Source organism: Pelobates fuscus, chromosome 12 (genome assembly GCF_036172605.1).
Source record: "Pelobates fuscus isolate aPelFus1 chromosome 12, aPelFus1.pri, whole genome shotgun sequence".
Taxonomy (NCBI): domain Eukaryota; kingdom Metazoa; phylum Chordata; class Amphibia; order Anura; family Pelobatidae; genus Pelobates; species Pelobates fuscus.
Window position 1 is genome coordinate 115281674 of NC_086328.1, and position 20621 is coordinate 115302294.

General features: G+C 40.4%; 1 protein-coding gene across 2 annotated transcripts in view; it reads right to left on the reverse strand.

Annotated features, from left to right (window-relative positions):
- Window positions 1-20621, reverse strand: part of HSD17B12 (hydroxysteroid 17-beta dehydrogenase 12) — a 166794-nt gene that overhangs the window by 16827 nt on the left and 129346 nt on the right. For both annotated transcript variants that reach the window (XM_063438189.1, XM_063438188.1), the window contains 3 exons: window positions 18085-18119; window positions 15004-15085; window positions 13972-14037 (listed from right to left, as the gene is read on the reverse strand). In XM_063438189.1, coding sequence (XP_063294259.1) covers window positions 13972-14037; window positions 15004-15085; window positions 18085-18119 — 183 coding nt within the window. The remainder of the gene's footprint in view (window positions 1-13971; window positions 14038-15003; window positions 15086-18084; window positions 18120-20621) is intronic.

The following is a 20621-nucleotide window of genomic DNA, read 5'->3' on the forward strand; positions in this document are numbered from 1 at the left end:
CGGACAAGAAGAAGAAGTTCCTATTTTTGCTCTGCAAACTCTTCCTACTGATTTAAGAATTCTGCGAGAACAGCAAGCTGCAATTACCCCTGAAGAAATCCAGAAATGGAAGAATAAAGGAGCTATCCTAAAGGATGGGATATACTACAACCCATTCCAGAGAATCCAAATTGACCATATACAAATGCCCAAGAGTGGGCCTCACGAATATGCACTAGTGATAGTGGACATGTTCTCAGGCTGGCCAGAAGCCTACCCAGTGGCCAATATCACTGCAAAAACAACCGCAAGACGCCTACTTACAGACATTGTATGTAGATTTGGACTTCCAGAAGTCATTGAAAGTGATCAGGGCCCAGCTTTTACAGCAACAGTGACTAAAGAAATTTGGACTGCTCTGGGGGTGACCCTAGCCTTTCACACCCCTTACCACCCACAAAGTAGTGGTAAAGTAGAGCGCATGAACGGCACTCTAAAAGCCAGAATGTTAAAAATGTCACAAGAAACAAAGATGCCCTGGCCAGAAAGCCTGTCAATAGCTTTATTTAGCGTTAGGCACACACCTAGAGGGAAGCACTCATTATCCCCATATGAGATTCTATTTGGGACAGCACCCAGACTAGGTTGTTATTATCCGCAACAGTTACAGCTCCAATCAGATGTTTTAGTAGACTATGTAACTGAACTTGCAAGTGCCTTAAACAAAATACATGCCCAAGTTTTCTCTTCAATTCCAGATCCCGATTTGGATACAGGTACCCACAGCCTGCTTCCCGGAGATTGGGTTCTGGTTAAGAAATTTGTGCGGAAAAATACCCTGGAACCAAGATTTGACGGTCCATTCCAAGTTCTCCTGATCACCGCAACCTCCGTCAAAGCAAGAAGTCTCCTGCCCCAGAGGAAGCAGATACCGCACAAGCATGTACCTCTGGTACATAATCTCCTTAATTAGTTCAATTAAGGCCCAACAGGTAGCCATTACTAAGGATGTTAGTGGGTACACCTTCTGGTATAATTCATCATGTACCCATGTGGCTACCTATACCTTTGATTATTGTGATATTTAGAATGCCCGTTGCCTACATCACAAATTCAGAATATCTATAGAGATATCCCTCATTCAAAAGACCCATATGTTTGTGTAGTGGACAAACAATGGGGGCACAATTGTGACCATTGGGGGGCGGCGGGATGGAATGCCGGGCCTGCCTGGGGTTACAAACCAAAAAGTGCCTTATCTAAAGTAGATGATCACGGTAGATCCCTTCTCCAAAGAATGACTTTGAGAAAGCCTGGGGGGGGGGGGGGGGGTACACCAATGAAATTAATCCTCAATATTGAGCATCCAAGTCCAACAGATGCAGACCAATATGTAATGGGAATGTATTGGAAAAAGGGTTCCTATAACAAGTTAGGGCATTTCTACCTCAAAGATATGTGCAACTCTTCTGAGTGGCAAGGGGCCACCCATATGGTCCCCAATCCATTAAAACCACACATCCAGACCTTTCAAGATATGATGGCCATTGCTAACCCCTCCTTTGAAGATACCATGGCCGCCGAAACAGGTTTTAATGATGTTAATCTATGGTTAGAATGGATGAAATATAATGCTAATAAGCATAATAAGACCGCATGCTATGTGTGTGGCGGTGCCTGGCCCCATCTGGGCACTGTGCCTTTAACCCTGCCAGTAGATATAGAAGAATGTGTTTTGAGCCTTTTTGCCTATCACTACGATTTCAACAGGTCTATATGTAAAGCATGGACAAAGGAGTATCCTCTCCTGACCAAGGATGTCAAACCCCCAGATGGTATTACAGTATATAAAGGTAATTACACTTGTTATGCTAACTATGATGGAATTGGTAAATTCTTGGGTAACTTCTCTAAAGGGTATTGCGCTACCTACAGAAATGTCTCCATGAACTTGTTGCAGTTTCATACTAGATCATTAGGGGATATTTACTGGTTGTGTGGGGATTTACAGCTAGATCTAGAATGGACAAAGAATGGTGGGGGGAGTGTACTTTGGCTAAAGCCATCATGCCCATACACATTATCTCTGACACACACCTCAACACCCATGAGTCCAGTCACACTAAGGTTAAGCGCGAAGCCCCAGTGAAAGGAAGTTTTGATCCTCATGTTTATATTGATGCCATTGGGGTACCTAGGGGGGTGCCCAATGAATTTAAAGCAAGAGATGAAGTTGCTGCAGGATTTGAATCGCTTTTTGCCATAGTTACCACAAACAAGAATTTAAATTGGATAAATTACATATATTATAACCAACAGCGCTTTGTTAATTATACCAGAGATGCCCTCCAGGGATTGGCCGAACAGTTGCAGGCCACATCCCAAATGGCCTTCCAGAATAGAATGGCCTTAGATATGATTCTAGCTGAAAAAGGAGGAGTATGTAAAATTTTGCCCGACACCATGACATGTTGTACCTACATCCCAGAAAACACAGGCCCTAATGGTAAAGTTACATTAGCCATAGAAACATTAAATGAACTTTCTGAAGAGTTAAAAAGGAATTCTGGGATAAAAGATCCCTGGGAAAGATAGTTTGGTTGGATGACAGGATGGCAAAAGGCTTTAATGCATATTGGTATGGCAATACTAATTTTTCTTTTTATCTTTGCTCTTCTCTTTTGTTGTGTCCTCCCTTGTCTGAGGAAATCCCTCATGAAGACTGTTGACCAAGCGGCACCCACTTTCACACATCTCGAAGTTGATGACCAAGATTTCCAAGATCTCAACTCACCCTGTTTACCGCTGCAAACTATCCCTTTTGTTGATAAAGTGCGAGAATTCTAGGAAGGGACCAGCTTAGGGACAGCATCTGTCAGTGAATGGTAAAGACCTCGTGTGGAGAAGTGGTGGGCAAGCCACCATGGGCCACCCATGGGAGTGAAGTGTTCGAGAGCCATACTGACGATGAGTTAGCCTATTAGGGTCAGATTTAGGGACAGACTTGCACTTTGCATTAACACCTAGCTAGCGGCCACGGGGTTTCTGTGCCTTTGGGTTAACACGTCTTCTGGTACTAACAAATAAAGTTTTATCTCTTAGAATCTAACATTTCATAGGGGGGACTGATGTAGAATTATTAAAAATCTTTATTGAACTTGTATTGAATTATTGCACTAACTCCATTTTAACTGCATACTGTGTGACAAATCCTCCATTTTGTCCTCATAACCTGACTTCATTTTAAAACTACATTACATGACAGAATTTCCCAGCACATCTAACACAATGGACAAAGACTGTATTTTCTATAAGGACATGACTAACTCAGGAACTGCTGAATTTCCCCTAACTCGCAACATAGTATAAATTGAAGGCCATGAGAACACGGTAGTAATGAAATGTTCTATTCATAAGAGACCTTGCACCTGACCACAGACCTGACATCACTGACCGTGTAAAATGACGCTCAAGCCCCCCTTTCCACCGAGTGAGCCTTATGCTAGGAAAGATGGCGCTTGAGCCCCATGTCCCCACCCGTGTCCAGAATAATACCACCTATTGGTGGGTGGACACCTAGCTAACCACTTAGTTTTTGAGCCAATTAATTACATTTATAGGTGGACACTAATCCAGACACTTAACAATTAATCAAATTAATGATGTTTATTTGCTATTATCTGATATTCAATGATGACGTAAAATGCCTCTTAAAAGGGCCTGCGAGCCCGCTCTTGTTTCACTTGCCAATAAATTTCCTCGAAGTTATTTTAACCTGAACTCTATGTGTCAGACTGAATTACTTCAGCGTATATACGCAATCTAATTTTCTTAATTTGGACAGGAACAGATAGACATTTAAACATTTTGGTTTACTGCTAAAAAGTACCATAACATAACTATGTAATACCGCTGATCCATCGGGCGGAAAAGTTCCAGTTTTGTTTCATCGCAACACAACAGCAAAACTACTGTGGCTTATTTATATGATTTTGAGCACATTGGAGCTGTCTTTTCTTGTGCTGTTGGGTCAGTAGTGGTGTACGTCTTGGAGTTGTGGCATGGAAACCTTCTGCGTGTAGTACATGCCTTAATGTGCTTACTGAAACCCCAGTCTGTGTTACCATCAATTTTTGCTGCAGGTGTTTTGCAGTCACTCAAGGGTTTTTCACAACCTGCCTTCTCATAAATCTGGTTGCAGCCATTGATAGCTTCCTTTTTTCTGCCCCATCCAGGTAGTGTAACCATTGTTCCTGCAACTTTGAACTTGTGAACTATGCTTCCAACAGTGTCTCTAGGTACATTTGCTGTATTTTTGTATCCGGTTCCTTGTTTGTGAATGGCGATCTCTTTTCTTAACTTTGTGGGCCAGTCTTTTGGCCTAACCATATTTCTAACATGCAGTCAAACGTGACTAGCCCAGGCATAGGCAACCTTCGGCACTCCAGATGTTTTGGACTACACCTCCCATGATGCTTTGTCAGCATTATGGGTGTAAGAGCATTATGGGTAATGTGTCCATAACATCTGGAGTGCTGAAGGTTGCCTATCCCTGCCCTAGCCAGTTCACGTGTTTCAGGTGTTCCAGCTCAAGCACACCTGGTGCATCTAATGAAGCTTTTGATTAGTTGCATCAGGTAGGCTTGGGTCGACACCAGTTTTGCATATTTGTGCTGTTGTGAGGGATTCTATTTAGGAGGTTGAATAATTTTGAGATTGGAGAAGCATTTTCAGTTGAATTTGGAGAAGCATTCGTTGTGTTGATTTATTTAACCCCTTAAGGACTGGACTTTTTTTGCGATGTTGTACATTTGCGACCAGGCATCTTTTTGACACTTTTGTGGTGTTTGTGTTTAGCTGTAATTTTCCGCTCTCTCATTTACTGTTCCCATACAAATTATATATTGTTTTTTTCAGGACAAAAGGGGCTTTCTTTACATACCATTATTTATATAATCTCATCTAATTTAATTTAAAAAAAATGAAAAAATATGATGAAAAATTGAAAAAAATACACGTTTTTTGAATTTTATGTGAAAAATCTTTTACTCATCTACAAAAGCGAATGAAAAAAACTGCTAAATAGATTCAAAATGTTGTCCTGAGTTCAAAAATACCCAGTGTTTACATGCTTTTTGCTTTTTTTTTGCATGTTATAGGGCTATAAGTACAAGTAGGATATTGCGGTTTCAAAACATACATTTTTAAAATGTATCAATAGTGACATTGTAACACTGTTATCTGTCATAAATTGCTAAATAACACCCCACATGTACATATTTTTTTAAAAGTAGACAACCCAGGGTATTCAATATGGGGTATGTCCAGACTTTTTTAGTAGCCACTTAGTCGCAAACACTGGCCAAAGTTAGCGTTCATATTTGTTTGTGTGTGAAAAAAGTAAAAAAACTAAATTGAACGCTAATTTTGGCCAGTGTTTGTGACTAAGTGGTTACTAAAAACGACTGGACTTACCCCATTTGCAATACCTTGGGTTGTCTTCTTTTGCAAATGGTATGCCATCATGGGGGTAATTCTCATTCCTGGGCTACCATACGCTCTCAAAGGCAACGTAACCAACCTGGCCATTTTCAATGTAAAAATATTTGACCTATATATTTGACCCTGTAACTTTCAAAAACGCTATAAAACCTGTACATGGGGGGGTCCTGTTCTACTCAGGAGACTTTGCTGAACACAAATATTAGTGTTTCAAAACTGGAAAATGTATCACAACAATTATATCATCAGTAAAAGTGCTGTTTGTGTGTGAAAAATGCAAAAAAAGTCACTTTCACTGACAATATCATCGCTGTGATATGTTTTACTGTTTTGAATCACTAATATTTGTGTTCAGCGAAGTCTCCCGAGTAAAACAGTACCCCCCATGTACATGTTTTAGGGTGTCGTAGAACGTTACAGGGTAAAATACAGTGATAGCAAATTAAATTCTCTGGTCTTTCGGCCTGGGTTGGCAGGCAGGTCCCTTAAATTGCAATCAATAAAATAACTTAATTATGTAAAAATATTACCTAAATACGCACGTAGAATTTAAATATATATGCATATTTATATATTTGAAGTCTACGTGTATATTTATATAATTATTTATGTAATTTTGTATATCGACATATGAATAGTTCGCATTCTTTTTATTTATTTAAATATACATAGATATATATACAATTTCATTCTAAGTGTATTTTGATATAAATATATATATTAATATTAAAATACAGTTAGAATAAAATTTCGTATAGATATATAATTTTTTTTCAATTTTTTATTATTATTTTTACTTTTTTTAATTTACTTTAAATTATTTATTATTCGTATTTTATAATAATATATATATACAATATATATAGTTATTATAAATATTATATATATACGTGTGCAAATTAATTATAAGTGTATTTTTATATTAATATATGTACATATTAATATAAAAATACACTTAGCATGACATTATATATATGATATATAGACATATTATATAGGTATAATATATGTCTATATATCATATATATACACATATATAATAATATATTTTTTTTTATTAACTATAACTTTATTTTTTTTTATGATTTTACACATGCAGGGAGACTGCCTGTCAGCACAGACAGTCCCCCTGCAGGCAGAGACTAGGACACCTATTGTGACCATGTGATCGCCCTGTTGGGCGATCACATGGCCCCAGGGGTCCTAAACCGCCATGGGGAGACTGTCTGGGCTGCAGGCAGTCTCCCCACACCGGGAGCACCGCCGATCGCCGCCGGGGGAACGACGGCGATCGGGTAAGTACATTTTAAATTTAGGACGGTTCAGGACCGTCGTCGGTCGGCAACGCAAAAATGCCGATGACGGTCCTGAATCGTCCTGCGTCCTCAAGGGGTTAAAATTTCTTTTGCTTGATTTGTTTATTGCAAACAGCTGGAAGTCTGTAAATTTTGACAATAAACCTGATTTTCAATGGGGGTTGAATAATGTGGATTACAACTGTATATGATGCAATTAAGGAACAAGTGATGGAATACTTAATAGACATGACTTGACAGCAACATATTTGAACTGTTTATATGATCCAAAGCAATGGTACTACAATCTTCTATGCATCATATAGCTTTATATGCAAAAAAATATAATAAAAAAAAATATATCTGCCTTGCTCTGTGTCACGCATTAGGGAAGTAGGTTTCTTCTTTGCATGAAAATAATTAAAAAAATATATATATATTGAGATGTAATTAAGCTAGGGATTGACCGATTATCGATATTCTGGATTTTGGCAAATATCGGAATCGGTCACTATTGATACCAATATTGCCAGAAATGTGAAAGGCGGCGGTGGCCCAGCGCGTCCATAAGGCGGCCATAGTAGGGTGCACCGGCTCTGGGGGTGCAAGAATCGAGTGACTGGCAGGAAGGAAGCACATAGCGCTCCCCCTACCAGTCACTCAGTGTAGTGTGGTTGAGCGGAATAGAGCAGACCGCGGTACAGGAGCTTCAGTTTCCTGTACCCAGCCGGACTGACAGGAAGGGCTCACTGAGAAAGCACTTCCTAAGTCCAGCCGAGTACAGGAAACTGAAGCTCCTGTACTGCGGTCTGCTGCACACAGCCACGCTACAAAAGAGGGGACCACTAAAGAACAGGGAGGGAGAGAGGGGAGGGGACCACTATGGGACAGGGAAGTGAGGGGAGAGGTACACTAAGGGACAGGAAGGAGAGGAACACTAAATATTCTTGAAAACAAAAAATCTGACTGGCACTTATATTTTTTGCATTTGCCAAAAAAAAAAGAAAAAAAAAAAAAAGATTTGCTAAAAAAAAAAAATAAAAAAAAAAAACAAATATGTTCAGTTAGTAGTAGATTTGTGTAGAAATTATTTTTTCTCAAAATGGTAAATGTACAGAATATTGGTATTGGTAAGTTATCGGCCCGAAAGTTCACATATTGAAAGATCAATATGGATAAAAGGTATATTGCACAGTCTGTTGCTCTACATAATTCATTTTCTGCACTTTCAGAGTGTAAAGGTGATATGGAGACAGTCACTGAGGCTAGTGGTGTCGTGGAGACAGTCACTGAGGCTAGTGGTGTCGTGGAGACAGTCACTGAGGCTAGTGGTGTCGTGGAGACAGTCACTGAGGCTAGTGGTGTCGTGGAGAGAGGCATTGAGGCTAGTGGTGTTGTGGAGAGAGGCATTGAGGCTAGTGGTGTTGTGGAGAGAGGCATTGAAGCTAGTGGTGTTGTGGAGAGAGGCATTGAAGCTAGTGGTGTTGTGGAGAGAGGCATTGAAGCTAGTGGTGTTGTGGAGAGAGGCATTGAAGCTAGTGGTGTTGTGGAGAGAGGCATTGAAGCTAGTGGTGTTGTGGAGAGAGGCATTGAAGCTAGTGGTGTTGTGGAGAGAGGCATTGAAGCTAGTGGTGTTGTGGAGAGAGGCATTGAGGCTAGTGGTGTTGTGGAGAGAGGCATTGAGATAGTGGTGTTTTTCAGAGAAGCACTGAGGCTAGTGGTGTTGTGGAGAGAGGAACTGAGGCTAGTGGTGTTGTGGAGAGAGGCGCTGAGGCTAGTGGTGTTGTGGAAAGAGGCTTGGAGACTATGGTGAGGCCTAATAGAAAGCAGTTGTTGGTAGGGGATTCCATCATAAGAGGCGTGGAGATGGACAATGGTGGTCTTGTGAGGTGTCGTCCCGGAGCTACTGCTCACAGAGACAGGAGACGTATCTGTAATATTGTTAAGCGAGCAAAGCAGGAGGGCGAATTGGATGTACTTGTCCATCTAGGGACAAATGACTTGGCTTGCAATGAAGTTTCAGAGGTTAAGGACGTTTTTAGTGTTTTTGCCAATGATATATGGCAGGTTGCTTCCACACGGTCATTCTCTGAAGTTCTGCCTGTGCATAACACTCAGAACGACAGGCGGATGCGTATTAGGGACTTTGACTTGTGGCTTGGTGAATGGTGTCGGGAGCAAGGATTTGGCTTTATTTCTCATGGTAGCTCTGTTTGGAATGGAAATAAACTGTACAAAAAAGATGGTTTGCATCTTTCTCAAAAGGGAACAAATGTTCTCAGTGAGCAGTTCAGAGGTTTTGCTAGGATGTATTTAAAGTAGGAGGGGGGGGGGGGGGGGGGCAAAAGGGTGATAAAACATCAATCCAATTGTCCCCCAAAACAAGGACAGAAGGTGCCTGTAGCAAGTGTGTTAAAAAAGGATAAGCTTAGAGTCATGTCTACAAATTCTCGCAGTTTAGGGAATAAGATCCATGAACTTGTGGCAATAATGGCAACTGATTGTGTAGATTTAGTCGCTGTTACTGAGACATGGTATAATGAGAAAAATGACTGGGGGCAATACCAGGGTACTCTTTATATAGAAAAGACAGGGAAGGCAGGAAAGGGTGGCCCTGTATGTGAAGGATAGCATAAAATCTAGCCTAATAAAGGTTAGTGAGGCGAACATAGAGTCCGTTTGGGTTACGTTAGAATTTGGTAATCACACAGTAACTCGTGTCGGTGTGATTTATAGGCCCCCAGGACAAATTGAAGAGTTAGATAATCTACTAGTTGAGGAAATAGCTAAAATGACAATGAAGGGGGAAGTTATCATCATGGGTGACTTTAATCTTCCTGATGTGAATTGGAAAACAAAATTAGCTGCTTGTGCCAGGTGCACACATATTCAAAACTCCTTACCGGGATTGTCTCTAAAACAAGTCGTTGAGGAGCCAACTCGTCAAGAGGCCATACTAGATTTAGTGTTAACAAATGGAGATTTGGTATTCGATATTACTGTAGGTGAAAGTTTAGGATACAGTGATCATCTGTCAGTGTGGTTTAATATAAGAACAGTGACTGAGTCACACCACACAAAAACAAAGGTTCTAGACTTTAGAAAAACAGACTTTTCTAAAATTAGAATATATGTAAAGGAGTCATTATCAGACTGGAGCAATTTAAATCGAGTCCAAGAGAAATGGGATTATTTAAAAGTTGCACTACTGAAGGCAACAGAAAATTGCATTAGGCTTGTCAGTAAAATCAAAAAATTCAAGAAACCACTGTGGTACTCCGCAGATGTGGCCAAAATAGTAAAAACAAAAAGTTAGCATTTAGTAATTATAAAAAAAAAAAACCAGAGTGAAGAAGACAGAATGATCTATAAGATTAGGCAGAAAGAGGCTAAGCAAGTTATAAGAGCTTCCAAATCACACACAGAAGAGAAAGTAGCACAGTCAGTAAAAAAGGGGGACAAAACTTTTTTTTAGATACATAAATGAGAAAAGAAAAGTAAAACAAGGATTAGTTAGATTAAAATCAAAAGAAGGAAGGTATGTAATAGAGGATAAAGGTCTAGCTGACTGCCTCAATGAATATTTTTGTTCGGTATTTACAGATGAAAATGAAGGAAAGGGACCTCAAATAAGAAAAAGGATAAATGAGTCATTTAATACACGTGAGTTTACAGAGGAAGAGGTTCTAGTTCAACTGTCAAAAGTAAAGACAAATAAGTCAATGGGACCTTATGGAATACACCCAAAGCTATTAAAAGAGCTTAGTGGTGTACTAGCAAAACCATTAATAGATTTATTTAAACCATCATTGTTAACAGGAGTCCCAGAAGATTGGAAGTTGGCGATGTTGTGCCCATTCACAAGAAAGGTAATAGGGAGGAGTCGGGCAACTATAGGCCAGTAAGCCTTACTTCAGTAATGGGGAAAGTGATGGAAATAATGTTAAATGATAGGATTGTTGAACATCTAAAAACACATGGATTTCAAGATCAGAGACAACATGGATTTACTTCAGGGAGATCATGCCAAACTAATCTTATTGATTTTTTTGATTGGGTAACTAAAATTATAGATCAGGGTGGTGCAGTAGACATTGTTTACCTAGATTTCAGTAGGGCTTTTGACACTGTTGCACATAGAAGGCTTATCAATAAACTGCAATCTTTAAGTTTGGATTCCAATATTGTTGAATGGGTAAGGCAGTGGCTGAGTGACAGGCAACAGAGGGTTCTAGTCAATGGAGTATATTGGAAGCTTGGGCTTGTCACCAGTGGGGTACCTCAGGGATCTGTACTTGGACCCATTCTCTTTAATATTTTTATTAGTGATATTGCAGAAGGTCTTGATGGTAAGGTATGTATTTTTGCTGATGATACTAAGATATGTAACAGGGTTGATGTTCCAGGAGGAATAAGCCAAATGGCTAACGATTTAGGTAAACTAGAAAAATGGGCAGAGATGTGGCAACTGACATTTAATGTGGATAAGTGCAAGATAATGCATCTTGGAAGTAAAAACCCAAGGGCAGAGTACAGAATATTTGATAGAGTCCTAACCTCAACATCTGAGGAAAGGGATTTAGGGGTGATTATTTCTGATGACTTGAAGGTAGGCAGACAATGTAATAGAGCAGCAGGAAATGCTAGCAGAATGCTTGGTTGTATAGGGAGAGGTATTAGCAGTAGAAAGAGGTGCTCATGCCATTGTACAAAACACTGGTGAGACCTCACTTGGAGTATTGTACGCAGTACTGGAGACCGTATCTTCAGAAGGATATTGATAACTTAGAGAGAGTTCAGAGAAGGGCTACTAAACTGGTTCATGGATTGCAGGATAAAACTTACCAGGAAAGGTTAAAGGAACTTAACATGTATAGCTTGGAGGAAAGATGAGACAGGGGGGATATGATAGAAACATTTAAATACATAAAGGGAATCAACACAGTAAAGGAGGAGACTATATTTAAAAGAAGAAAAACTACCACAACAAGAGGACATAGTCTTAAATTAGAGGGACAAAGGTTTAAAAATAATATCAGGAAGTATTACTTTACTGAGAGGGTAGTGGATGCATGGAATAGCCTTCCAGCTGAAGTGGTAGAGGTTAACACAGTAAAGGAGTTTAAGCATGCGTGGGATAGACATAAGGCTATCCTAACTATGAGATAAGGCCCGGGACTAATGAAAGTATTTAGAAAATTGGGCAGACTAGATGGGCCGAATGGTTCTTATCTGCCGTCACATTCTATGTTTCTATCAATATCGGTTGATCCCTAAGTTAACAACTTAAAGAAAAGAGCTTTTGACATTAATTTTAGCATAAGCTTATATAATATTTTTAATAAAGTGGACAGAAACATAAAAAAATATTATGAAAATGGAGTGTTGATGTTCGTTCTAAAATCACAGTGGGTACGGCAAGGGAGGACAAAAAGGCAGATCCCCAATTATTTTAGAACTAATGTTGGCAAACCATCATGGGCATTGTAGTTTTGGCAACCAATTGGGATCAACTTTTGCCCAGAAACTAGGCTTTAAAATATGAAACCAGATACGGTTTATAGAACATTACATATGACGCTTGCTGCACTAACACATTCTGGACACAAGGCAGTGCTAAAGCAAGTGTCAGAAAAGAAATGCACTGCAGAACAGCAGCCTGAGAACAACTGCTTTAGTAGATTGAATCAGCTACAGGGGTAACCTTTGAGGGTCCAAATGTTACAGACTACACACCACATGATAAACAACTATAGAACAACAAGCAATCCCCTCTTACTGTGAACATTATTAACCAAGTGAACCATAAAAAAGTCTTGTAGTGGTATAGTATGTCGTTTGAGCAGGGCCTTCTTCACCTCTTGCCTAAAATTTTGTATGTCACCTACTTGGGATACTTCTCCATTCTATTACTGTAAAGCACTTCAGAATAGGTTGGCGCTGTATATATATAATATGATCAGAGGTACTGACATACATTTATCTAAAGTTCAAGGATGTATCTGTCAAAGTACAATGGAAACAATGTCAGGTGCCCTACCGCTGACAAACAACAAACATCTCCCCCCCTGTCAGTCCTTATATTGGCTTCCTGTATCCTATAGGAGTCAATTCAAAGTACTAATCCACACCTATAAAGCACTGAACAATTCTAGCCCCCCATATCTCTTCACTGATCCGCAGGTATGCCCCTTCTCGGTCTCTCCGCTACTCGTACATATATGGCCAACTCACGCTTGCAGGACTTCTCGTGGGTGGCTCCTTTCCTTTGGAATGGTCTGCCTATGACCATCAAGCTCTACCCTAGTCTTCAATCATTTAAAAAGTGCATCTCTTATGGCCTCCCAGAGTAACCTCTACCTCCCATACCTGTCACTTGGTACCTTCTAAAGGGCAACACTCTACTCTCTCCTCCAGCTCTGCTTCACTACCACCTATTTTGATTGCCATCTCCTGTCCTATTGTGTTCTATACCCCACCTCCTATAGACTGTAAGCTTTTTTGAGCAGGGTCCTCTTCAACCTATTGTTCCTGTAATTTTTCGTATTTGTCTCATTTATTGTTAAATCTCCACTTTTGATATTATTATAAAGCGCTACGGAATATGCTGGCGCTATATAAATGTCAGTAATAATAATATACAATTACAAAATAACTTCTTTCACTGTAGGTCAAACGGAAAACCGTTTTGTTTCCAATTTCTCATACCCAAAGAATATATTGAAATACAGATTATGGTATATAATTTAAATGGTCTTGGGTGGTATTAGGGTCGCTGATAAATTGGGCTGATAAATCTGTCACCCTATTCCCCTAGTCTGTATCAGGATAATTGGATCAAAATAAAGAAAAAAAAAACCAAAAACATACAGCAGCCAAATGTAAGGCAGAATATAGGAGAATGATCCAAATGTGCCTTTTGTGAATAAATTAATGGGTCCACATTATAAAGTTATGGTTGAAATTGCAAGTCGTGGACAATGAAACATGTTTTGTCAGCCTTTTAGGATTAAGTGAATAGAATCTGTACATAACACAAAAAAAACCAAAAAACACCAAGAAAGTCAGAGTTAGGAAGTACTGAACATCATGCTCGTGAGTGGGTGAATGCGATTTCTGTGTTGCCAAGACAGCCGCTGTTGCCATGGGAACCATACAATAACATGGATTCTAAAAGCAGAAACATTCCACTCACCTGCACTATGATCCCCTTATTTTTGTACTCGGCGTGAAGACCTCGGGAAAAGAAATCCACAAAAGCCTAATAAATAAATGGGAGAAAAAAAATAATATATATGTTGAATGGTAACAAAACTAAATATTACATCAGCCCTATCCCCAAATAAACATGAATAGGCCGTGTCCTAGGAATATGTGGTTTTCTCATGAGGTGCTGAATTGCATTCCTATACCACTGGCATAATGTGTAGACTACATCTCCCATAGTGCTAGCCAGTTAATTATGGGAGTTTTTTTTTACTGCTTAAGACTCTAAGCAAGTATTACCCATGATGCTGAGCGAGCCTGCAATGTGGATGGGTAGTTAGCGGTTACCTGCCAGCTTAGGGCTGACTTAGTACCATGGGAAATGTAGTTCGGAAACATCTGGCATGACAAGAACAACCATTCCAATCAGAGTATTCACCAACTCAGGGCAAGTCGGACATAGCTAGATCTGAGGTCGCTCATAGCTAGATCACTGCAAAGTGCATTAAAACCACCTCCAGGGATCTGCCTCATGGGGAACTATCAGGATTTCATATCATCAAGTTTCAAAGCTCACTTTCTTTGTCGGGCTCTCAATGCAGCTTAATGAGAAGTCTTTGTAAGGCAGGTGCTCTGGGTAATTAGCTCAGTTGAGCTAAACTCAAGAGGCAGCAAACAAACCAGGAAGTAACGGGAACGGTTCTCTGACAGCCAGAGGGTTGTAACCAGGTCAATTATAGAAGTGTCAATTTCTAGTCAGATCTGCACTTTATGTAAAAAAAAAAAAAAAAAAAAAAAAAAAAATTAATTATAAAATAAAAGACTCACTCATCACACAAAAACATTTCAGCAAGCTAAAGTGATTTAGGGGGCCATAGTGTCTCCTTAAATAGAAATTTAGATGCAAGGCAGAAACAAGTGTTCTTTAAATATTGTAGCAAGCTTTTACCTACTTGGGTACCGATTTTCATCTCTGTTTATGAAATAGAATGGCAGTGCAGAGGGACTGGTACACACTTACCTTGGTAGCAGAATAAACAGTCAATAAGGGGACAGGATACATGCCACTGGCAGAGGAGATGTTAAGTATAATTCCCTTGGATCTGGGGTGGAAGAAAAAAAAATGGAATATACATAAAGGAAGAAGGATGAATGAATTTGAATTTTCACATTGAATTTTAATAAAATATTTAAATAGTGGGGGAGTGTGCCCTGCACACAGGCGTGATAGGACATGTCTGAGAAGCTCCATGTCTACCTAGGCTGCAGCAAGTTTTTACAGTAAAGTGACTGTTACTCCACTCAAAGTATCCAAGGAGTGAGAACTCACCCACCATAGCACGCTAAATTGGTGTAGAACCTAAAAACCATGCTTCCACACAGGAAAGACAAAATGTGTGGAGAGCAAGATGGCGCCTATGCTTCCCTTCCCTCAACCCGACATAGCTGGGAAAGAATTTCTGATTTCTAGGCGTCGGAGAAACAAATCCACAAGAAGCTGCAGAACTTTTGACTTTGCAGGCTGACTTCAAAGCGATGACATCAGACCTCCACCGGGCCTGCACCCCTTGGCAGAGTGCAAGTTAGAGGAACTGTGTGGAGCTCCTCACTAGGTAAATCGACAAGATCACAGCTCTGGAGACCGACTACCAGAAGCTAACGGCCAGAGTGGCGGACGCAGATAATAGAATATGGAGGAACAACATACGAGTAAATAGGATCCCAAAGTCTGGTGCTACACAAGGCTTCTCAGACTCTCTATTATCCCTCTTCAAAGAAATGGTTCCTGCATCCCTGGTACCCAAATGGCACATAGAATCCCGAAGCTCCCTGGACTATCAGGGAATCAGCCCAAGATGTAATAGTGAAGCCTCACTATTACACGTCCAAGGTAGCGTTAATGGTAGCCTCCAAAAATATGCAAAGGCTCCTAGACCCTTTTGTGGACTGGCACTGTTCTCCAATTTATCCGCTGCAACAATTGCAAGGAAGAGGGAATTTGTACAGGTTGCCTAGAATCTACGCAGAGAACTTCTAGGTAAAGGAATATCCCACGTGACGTCTCACCTGAGGGAATGGATCTCTAACAGTCCTGAGCTCACCTGAGGAGGATCTATCTACTCTACAGGCCTGGTGGTCTATCTTGAGAGGAGGTGCCCTCCGGGTCCAAGCACACAAAGATTCCCACACAATGGAGTAAAGAGTGTTCTACGACTTGACTCCAGACACATTGGTACATGTTGTGTTTATATATACTTTTATGTTTTAGAAAATGTTCATAAGTTTGCACAAATGCCAAAATTACATGAATATGTCTAGTTTCCCAATTTGAAAAAAATATTCTGACTTTGTTTTGGCGGATACTGGATTCCACCTTTTCTTGCTCCCCCCCCCCCCCCCTCTTATTCTTTTTTATGCTTCTCTTTCCTATACCCTACTATTTATTTTGTCTGTGGGATTCTATTGGGAGTAATTACAACACGGGGGTGTGTTTCTTCCGCTGAACTCCGTTTAAGATTTCACGATCGCTATATCAGTTCGCTCTTCCCCTATAAAAGAAGACTCCTTTTCCAAGAAGCTAAAAAAGGCAGCAACTTCTGTGATATGCTTACAGGAGCCACAGTTTTGCAAACGTCCACCAAAACTCATTCCCTCACTACCCTGTAGTGTACCATACCTACTTTCCAACTAAAAGCAGCAGAGCCTCTATCCTTATACACAGAGGTTGGTCATTTACTTACATACTAAACACATTGACAAAGAGGGGCTTTTACTCATTCTCCAAGGCCTTTGGTACCTTTTCGAATAGTCTCCCTTGATGCCCCAAACACAAATCAACTACAATTTCTTGTGAAATCCTAAAACGCTATGAAACAAGGTTGCCTGATAATATGAGGAGATTTGAAATGTGTCCCTAACGCTGTGATAGTGACTCAAGATGTACATCATAAACATCCAAACAATCAGCTTCTATCTCTGAGCAAGAAGTTCACAACTCTTCATCAACTTGAACTCAATATTTGGAGAAACTTAAAGCCTAGGGCAGGCATAAGCAACCTTCGGCACTCCAGATGTTTTGGACTACACCTCCCATGATGCTTTGCCAGCAATATGCGTTTAAGCATTATTGGGGATGTAGTTCACAACATCTGGAGTGCCAAAGGTTGCCTATCCCTGGCCTAGGAGCTTTATAAATCTATGCAAGTCCACAAAAAAATTCCAGATCTCATAAGTCACAAAAAAAAAAAAGAATAGAGTTGAAGAAATTTTTCATGTGGATTTAGTTACTATGCGACTTCAAAAAGCTGAATTTAGGCTAAAAACTTTTTATCTGAAAAAATGTTGATGTGCAACATAAAACGGCTGATCACTTGCTAGTGCGCGATGTTAAATAGACCTCCGGTATGGCCGCATAAATAAATTCCAAAAAACAAAAACAAACACAATGGTTTAGCACTCTCCCAAAATAATACAGGAAGCACACAAACAGCCACCAATGTTTTGACCCATTTAAAAAAAAAAAAGTACTTAAATTTAGTGAGAAAAAACAAACAAACACAACCATTGGGTTTTGTTTGCCATAAGTCTCCCTAATTCACAGTTTAGTGAATAAACCCCTAGTAGAATTGGGCAGATGTACCCTCTATTACCATAGACACAGGCTTGGCAGGACTCATGCCGTGCACGCTAGCCACCAGTACTCTGTTTTGCTCTTGGCTTCTGAACGGCAGCAGAATAAAACCAGGTAATCCCCGAGGAACCTTCCACCCCCAGTCTCTGTAAATTCCCCCTAAGAATAGAAAGCTGTTGAGTTTGTATTGATGACTCAGACAGGTTTTTTTTTTTAATTCAGCTTTAAAAAGAAAAACCACCAGAAGAGTGGTGAGCAGAGCTGAAGGCTTCCACGATGCCAGTGACTCACCCTCCGTCCTCATGAGTCACCTCCAATCTCTCCATCGTTACCAACATGGATGCTGAACAGATTAGTCACCAAAATGAATTTTTCAAAGGAAGGATTCTCCTCATAAATAATAATGAGGTCCTGTCTGGATAATGTTTATTTGTGTGTGTGTGTGTGTGTGTGTACCCCATACTGACTCACCTCTCCAACATCCCAGGCAGAACCAGCCGCGTCATCTAAAGAACACAAAGGTGAAAAAGATTTAGAACACACAGAATCAACAGTGAATGTATGTGTTTACTATAATTACACACACACAAACACACTACATACAATATATGTGTGTGTGTATATATATATATATATATATATATATATATACACATACACACACACTATATATAATTATGTTATTTATATAGCGTCAACAAATTCTGCAGTGCTTTACAGTACATATACACACACACACAAAAAAAAATGATGAACAATGCTCGATGCATTTTTTTCTTGCATGCAAAAACACAAATACCCAATTAAAGGGACGTATATTCGAGAGTCAATGTGCTTGTTTGTTTAGAGCAGGAATAAATTAAGTGCAATGTTTACAGGGTTACAGAATAAACAATTTGTAGAAAAATGTAAAAATCGAATTGCAAAATTTAGGCTGCACTAGCCAAATTCGAGAATTTCTTTTTTACAGGCTATTTCTGGACTTCAATTAGCTACAATACAGTGTTTAGTGAAAAGGCGACGTGTGATAAAATCTATTAGACAAGTAAAAATGCATTAAAATCCAAATTATTGGATGATCTACCATGTTTCTCTCTTGTTGACTAGTAATATATTTCTCCTTGTTGGTAAACTATAGTGAGATTATGCCAAACGCACTTGCTTATGCATTTTTAGTATACGTACACAGTCTGTTTGTACGTTAACATATGCACGGTATATCATCTATACGTGTAAACAAATGGAAAGATATGAAGGAAAAAAATAGCCGTGTATTCCTTTGAGCGACGAAATGAAGGCAGTCTGGGAATGTTAGTGGAGCCAGACGTAAGGACGATGGGAGGGATGGAGGGGTGGAGAGGCACTGTGTGGGTGGAAGTTGCGTGGGCGAGAACTGGCTGCGTAGGCGTATGTTTCAGACATTCCCCTGAACAACAGCGACTAACGAGGACTTCTTCCTCAAAAAAAAATAAAAAAATTAAGAAGAGAGGAGAGATAAAAAATGATCCTCACGATACACTTAAATCAAATAAGCACAAAGAACAAAAAAACAAAAAACAGAAAATACCCACGAAATTCAGCTTAACGCTGCATAATAGTTATAACCCCCCCAAAAAAACACACAACATAACAAATCCAGCATTTCAGTAAGATCCTAACAGTTTGGATTAAAATGATGCTGTGATGGCAAAACAGAAGGTTTGGGGGAGGGGGGAGCAAACCAGAACGAACGATGGCATAAACCCTACAGCTGTCCATTTCAAATCTTAAGGCAAAACAACTGGTCAGTTAGGTGTGAATACTGGTGCCCATCATGATGAATTGCATGTAACCAGAGGAATCCCGCAGGAGGATTGTGAGATTTAGGGACATTTATAATCACACATCTAAAGCCACCAGTAGATTGTAACCCTTTGGCAGCAGGATCTTATTTATACGTTCTACGTTTAAGCGGTGTACAATAGTTTGGACTTTTTTTTGTCAATCTGTATTTTTATTGAGGCATGGTAATTGGGATACAGAATAGAGAGAGGGAAATGTGCATTTAGAATACAGTTTAGGGTTTAATAACAATGGTAGCTAACATTTCCTTAGTATTCGTACCTCTTTTTTTATATGTTTATGGTTTAACTACGACAGGTAAGCAAAACAGAAAATAATATTAGCAGAATCAGGCTGGGTCCTGGCTAGTCAGTAATAGTGGGCATTTCAGTCGTTTAGTTTCAGTAGCTGAAGGGTAATATGTGTGTTGAAACTGTCGCTCTAACATGCGTCGCTCTAACATGCGTCGCTCTAACATGCGTCGCTCTAACATGCGTCGCTCTAACATGCGTCGCTTTAACATGTGTCGTTGTAATATGTGTCGCTTAAACATTTGTCGCTTTATCGTCAGACTTTTCAGTAGTATCAGAGCTTAAAGTAAAATAATAACATAAAGTCATACGAGTAGGCAACCTGGGAGGCATATGCACAAGTGAGAGTCCAGCAAGGAGAGTCCATGGGGGTCATTCAGGCTAGATCACTGCAGCCATCAGCTGAAAGTGGTGGTGGTGGGGCAGCCAGTTAGTGGGGCCTGTTCAGCCAATGCCACTGCTGGGCAGGGTGGGGAGGTCGGCACCGTCGTTCAGTACGAGCCACCGGGGTACGGTATGGTACGAGTTGGCGTCGGCGGTCGGCTGGCCCCAGGTCATTATGAAGGCCTTCACCTGTGGTCCACCGACTCGGTTGCTCAGAGAGGCCGGGTCGTCCCTTCATCGGGCGCCATGTGGGGCTCGGATGTTCTGCCGCCGCCAGCGGCGGGCAAGCCTCCGGCGGAGTGGTCGGTGTCTTGGAGTCGGACTCCATGCGGTCTTCGGCCTGGGAAGGCGTTGTAGACGGCCTATGGTGGGGGCTTCTGGTAAGTGAGTGAGTCGTCGGGCGGTCCGTCGTAGTGTGTTAGTACCTCGCCCCTGCTGTTGTGGGTGAAGCTGTGGGCCTTGGGGTAGGACTTTGAGCCTGGCTGGGACACT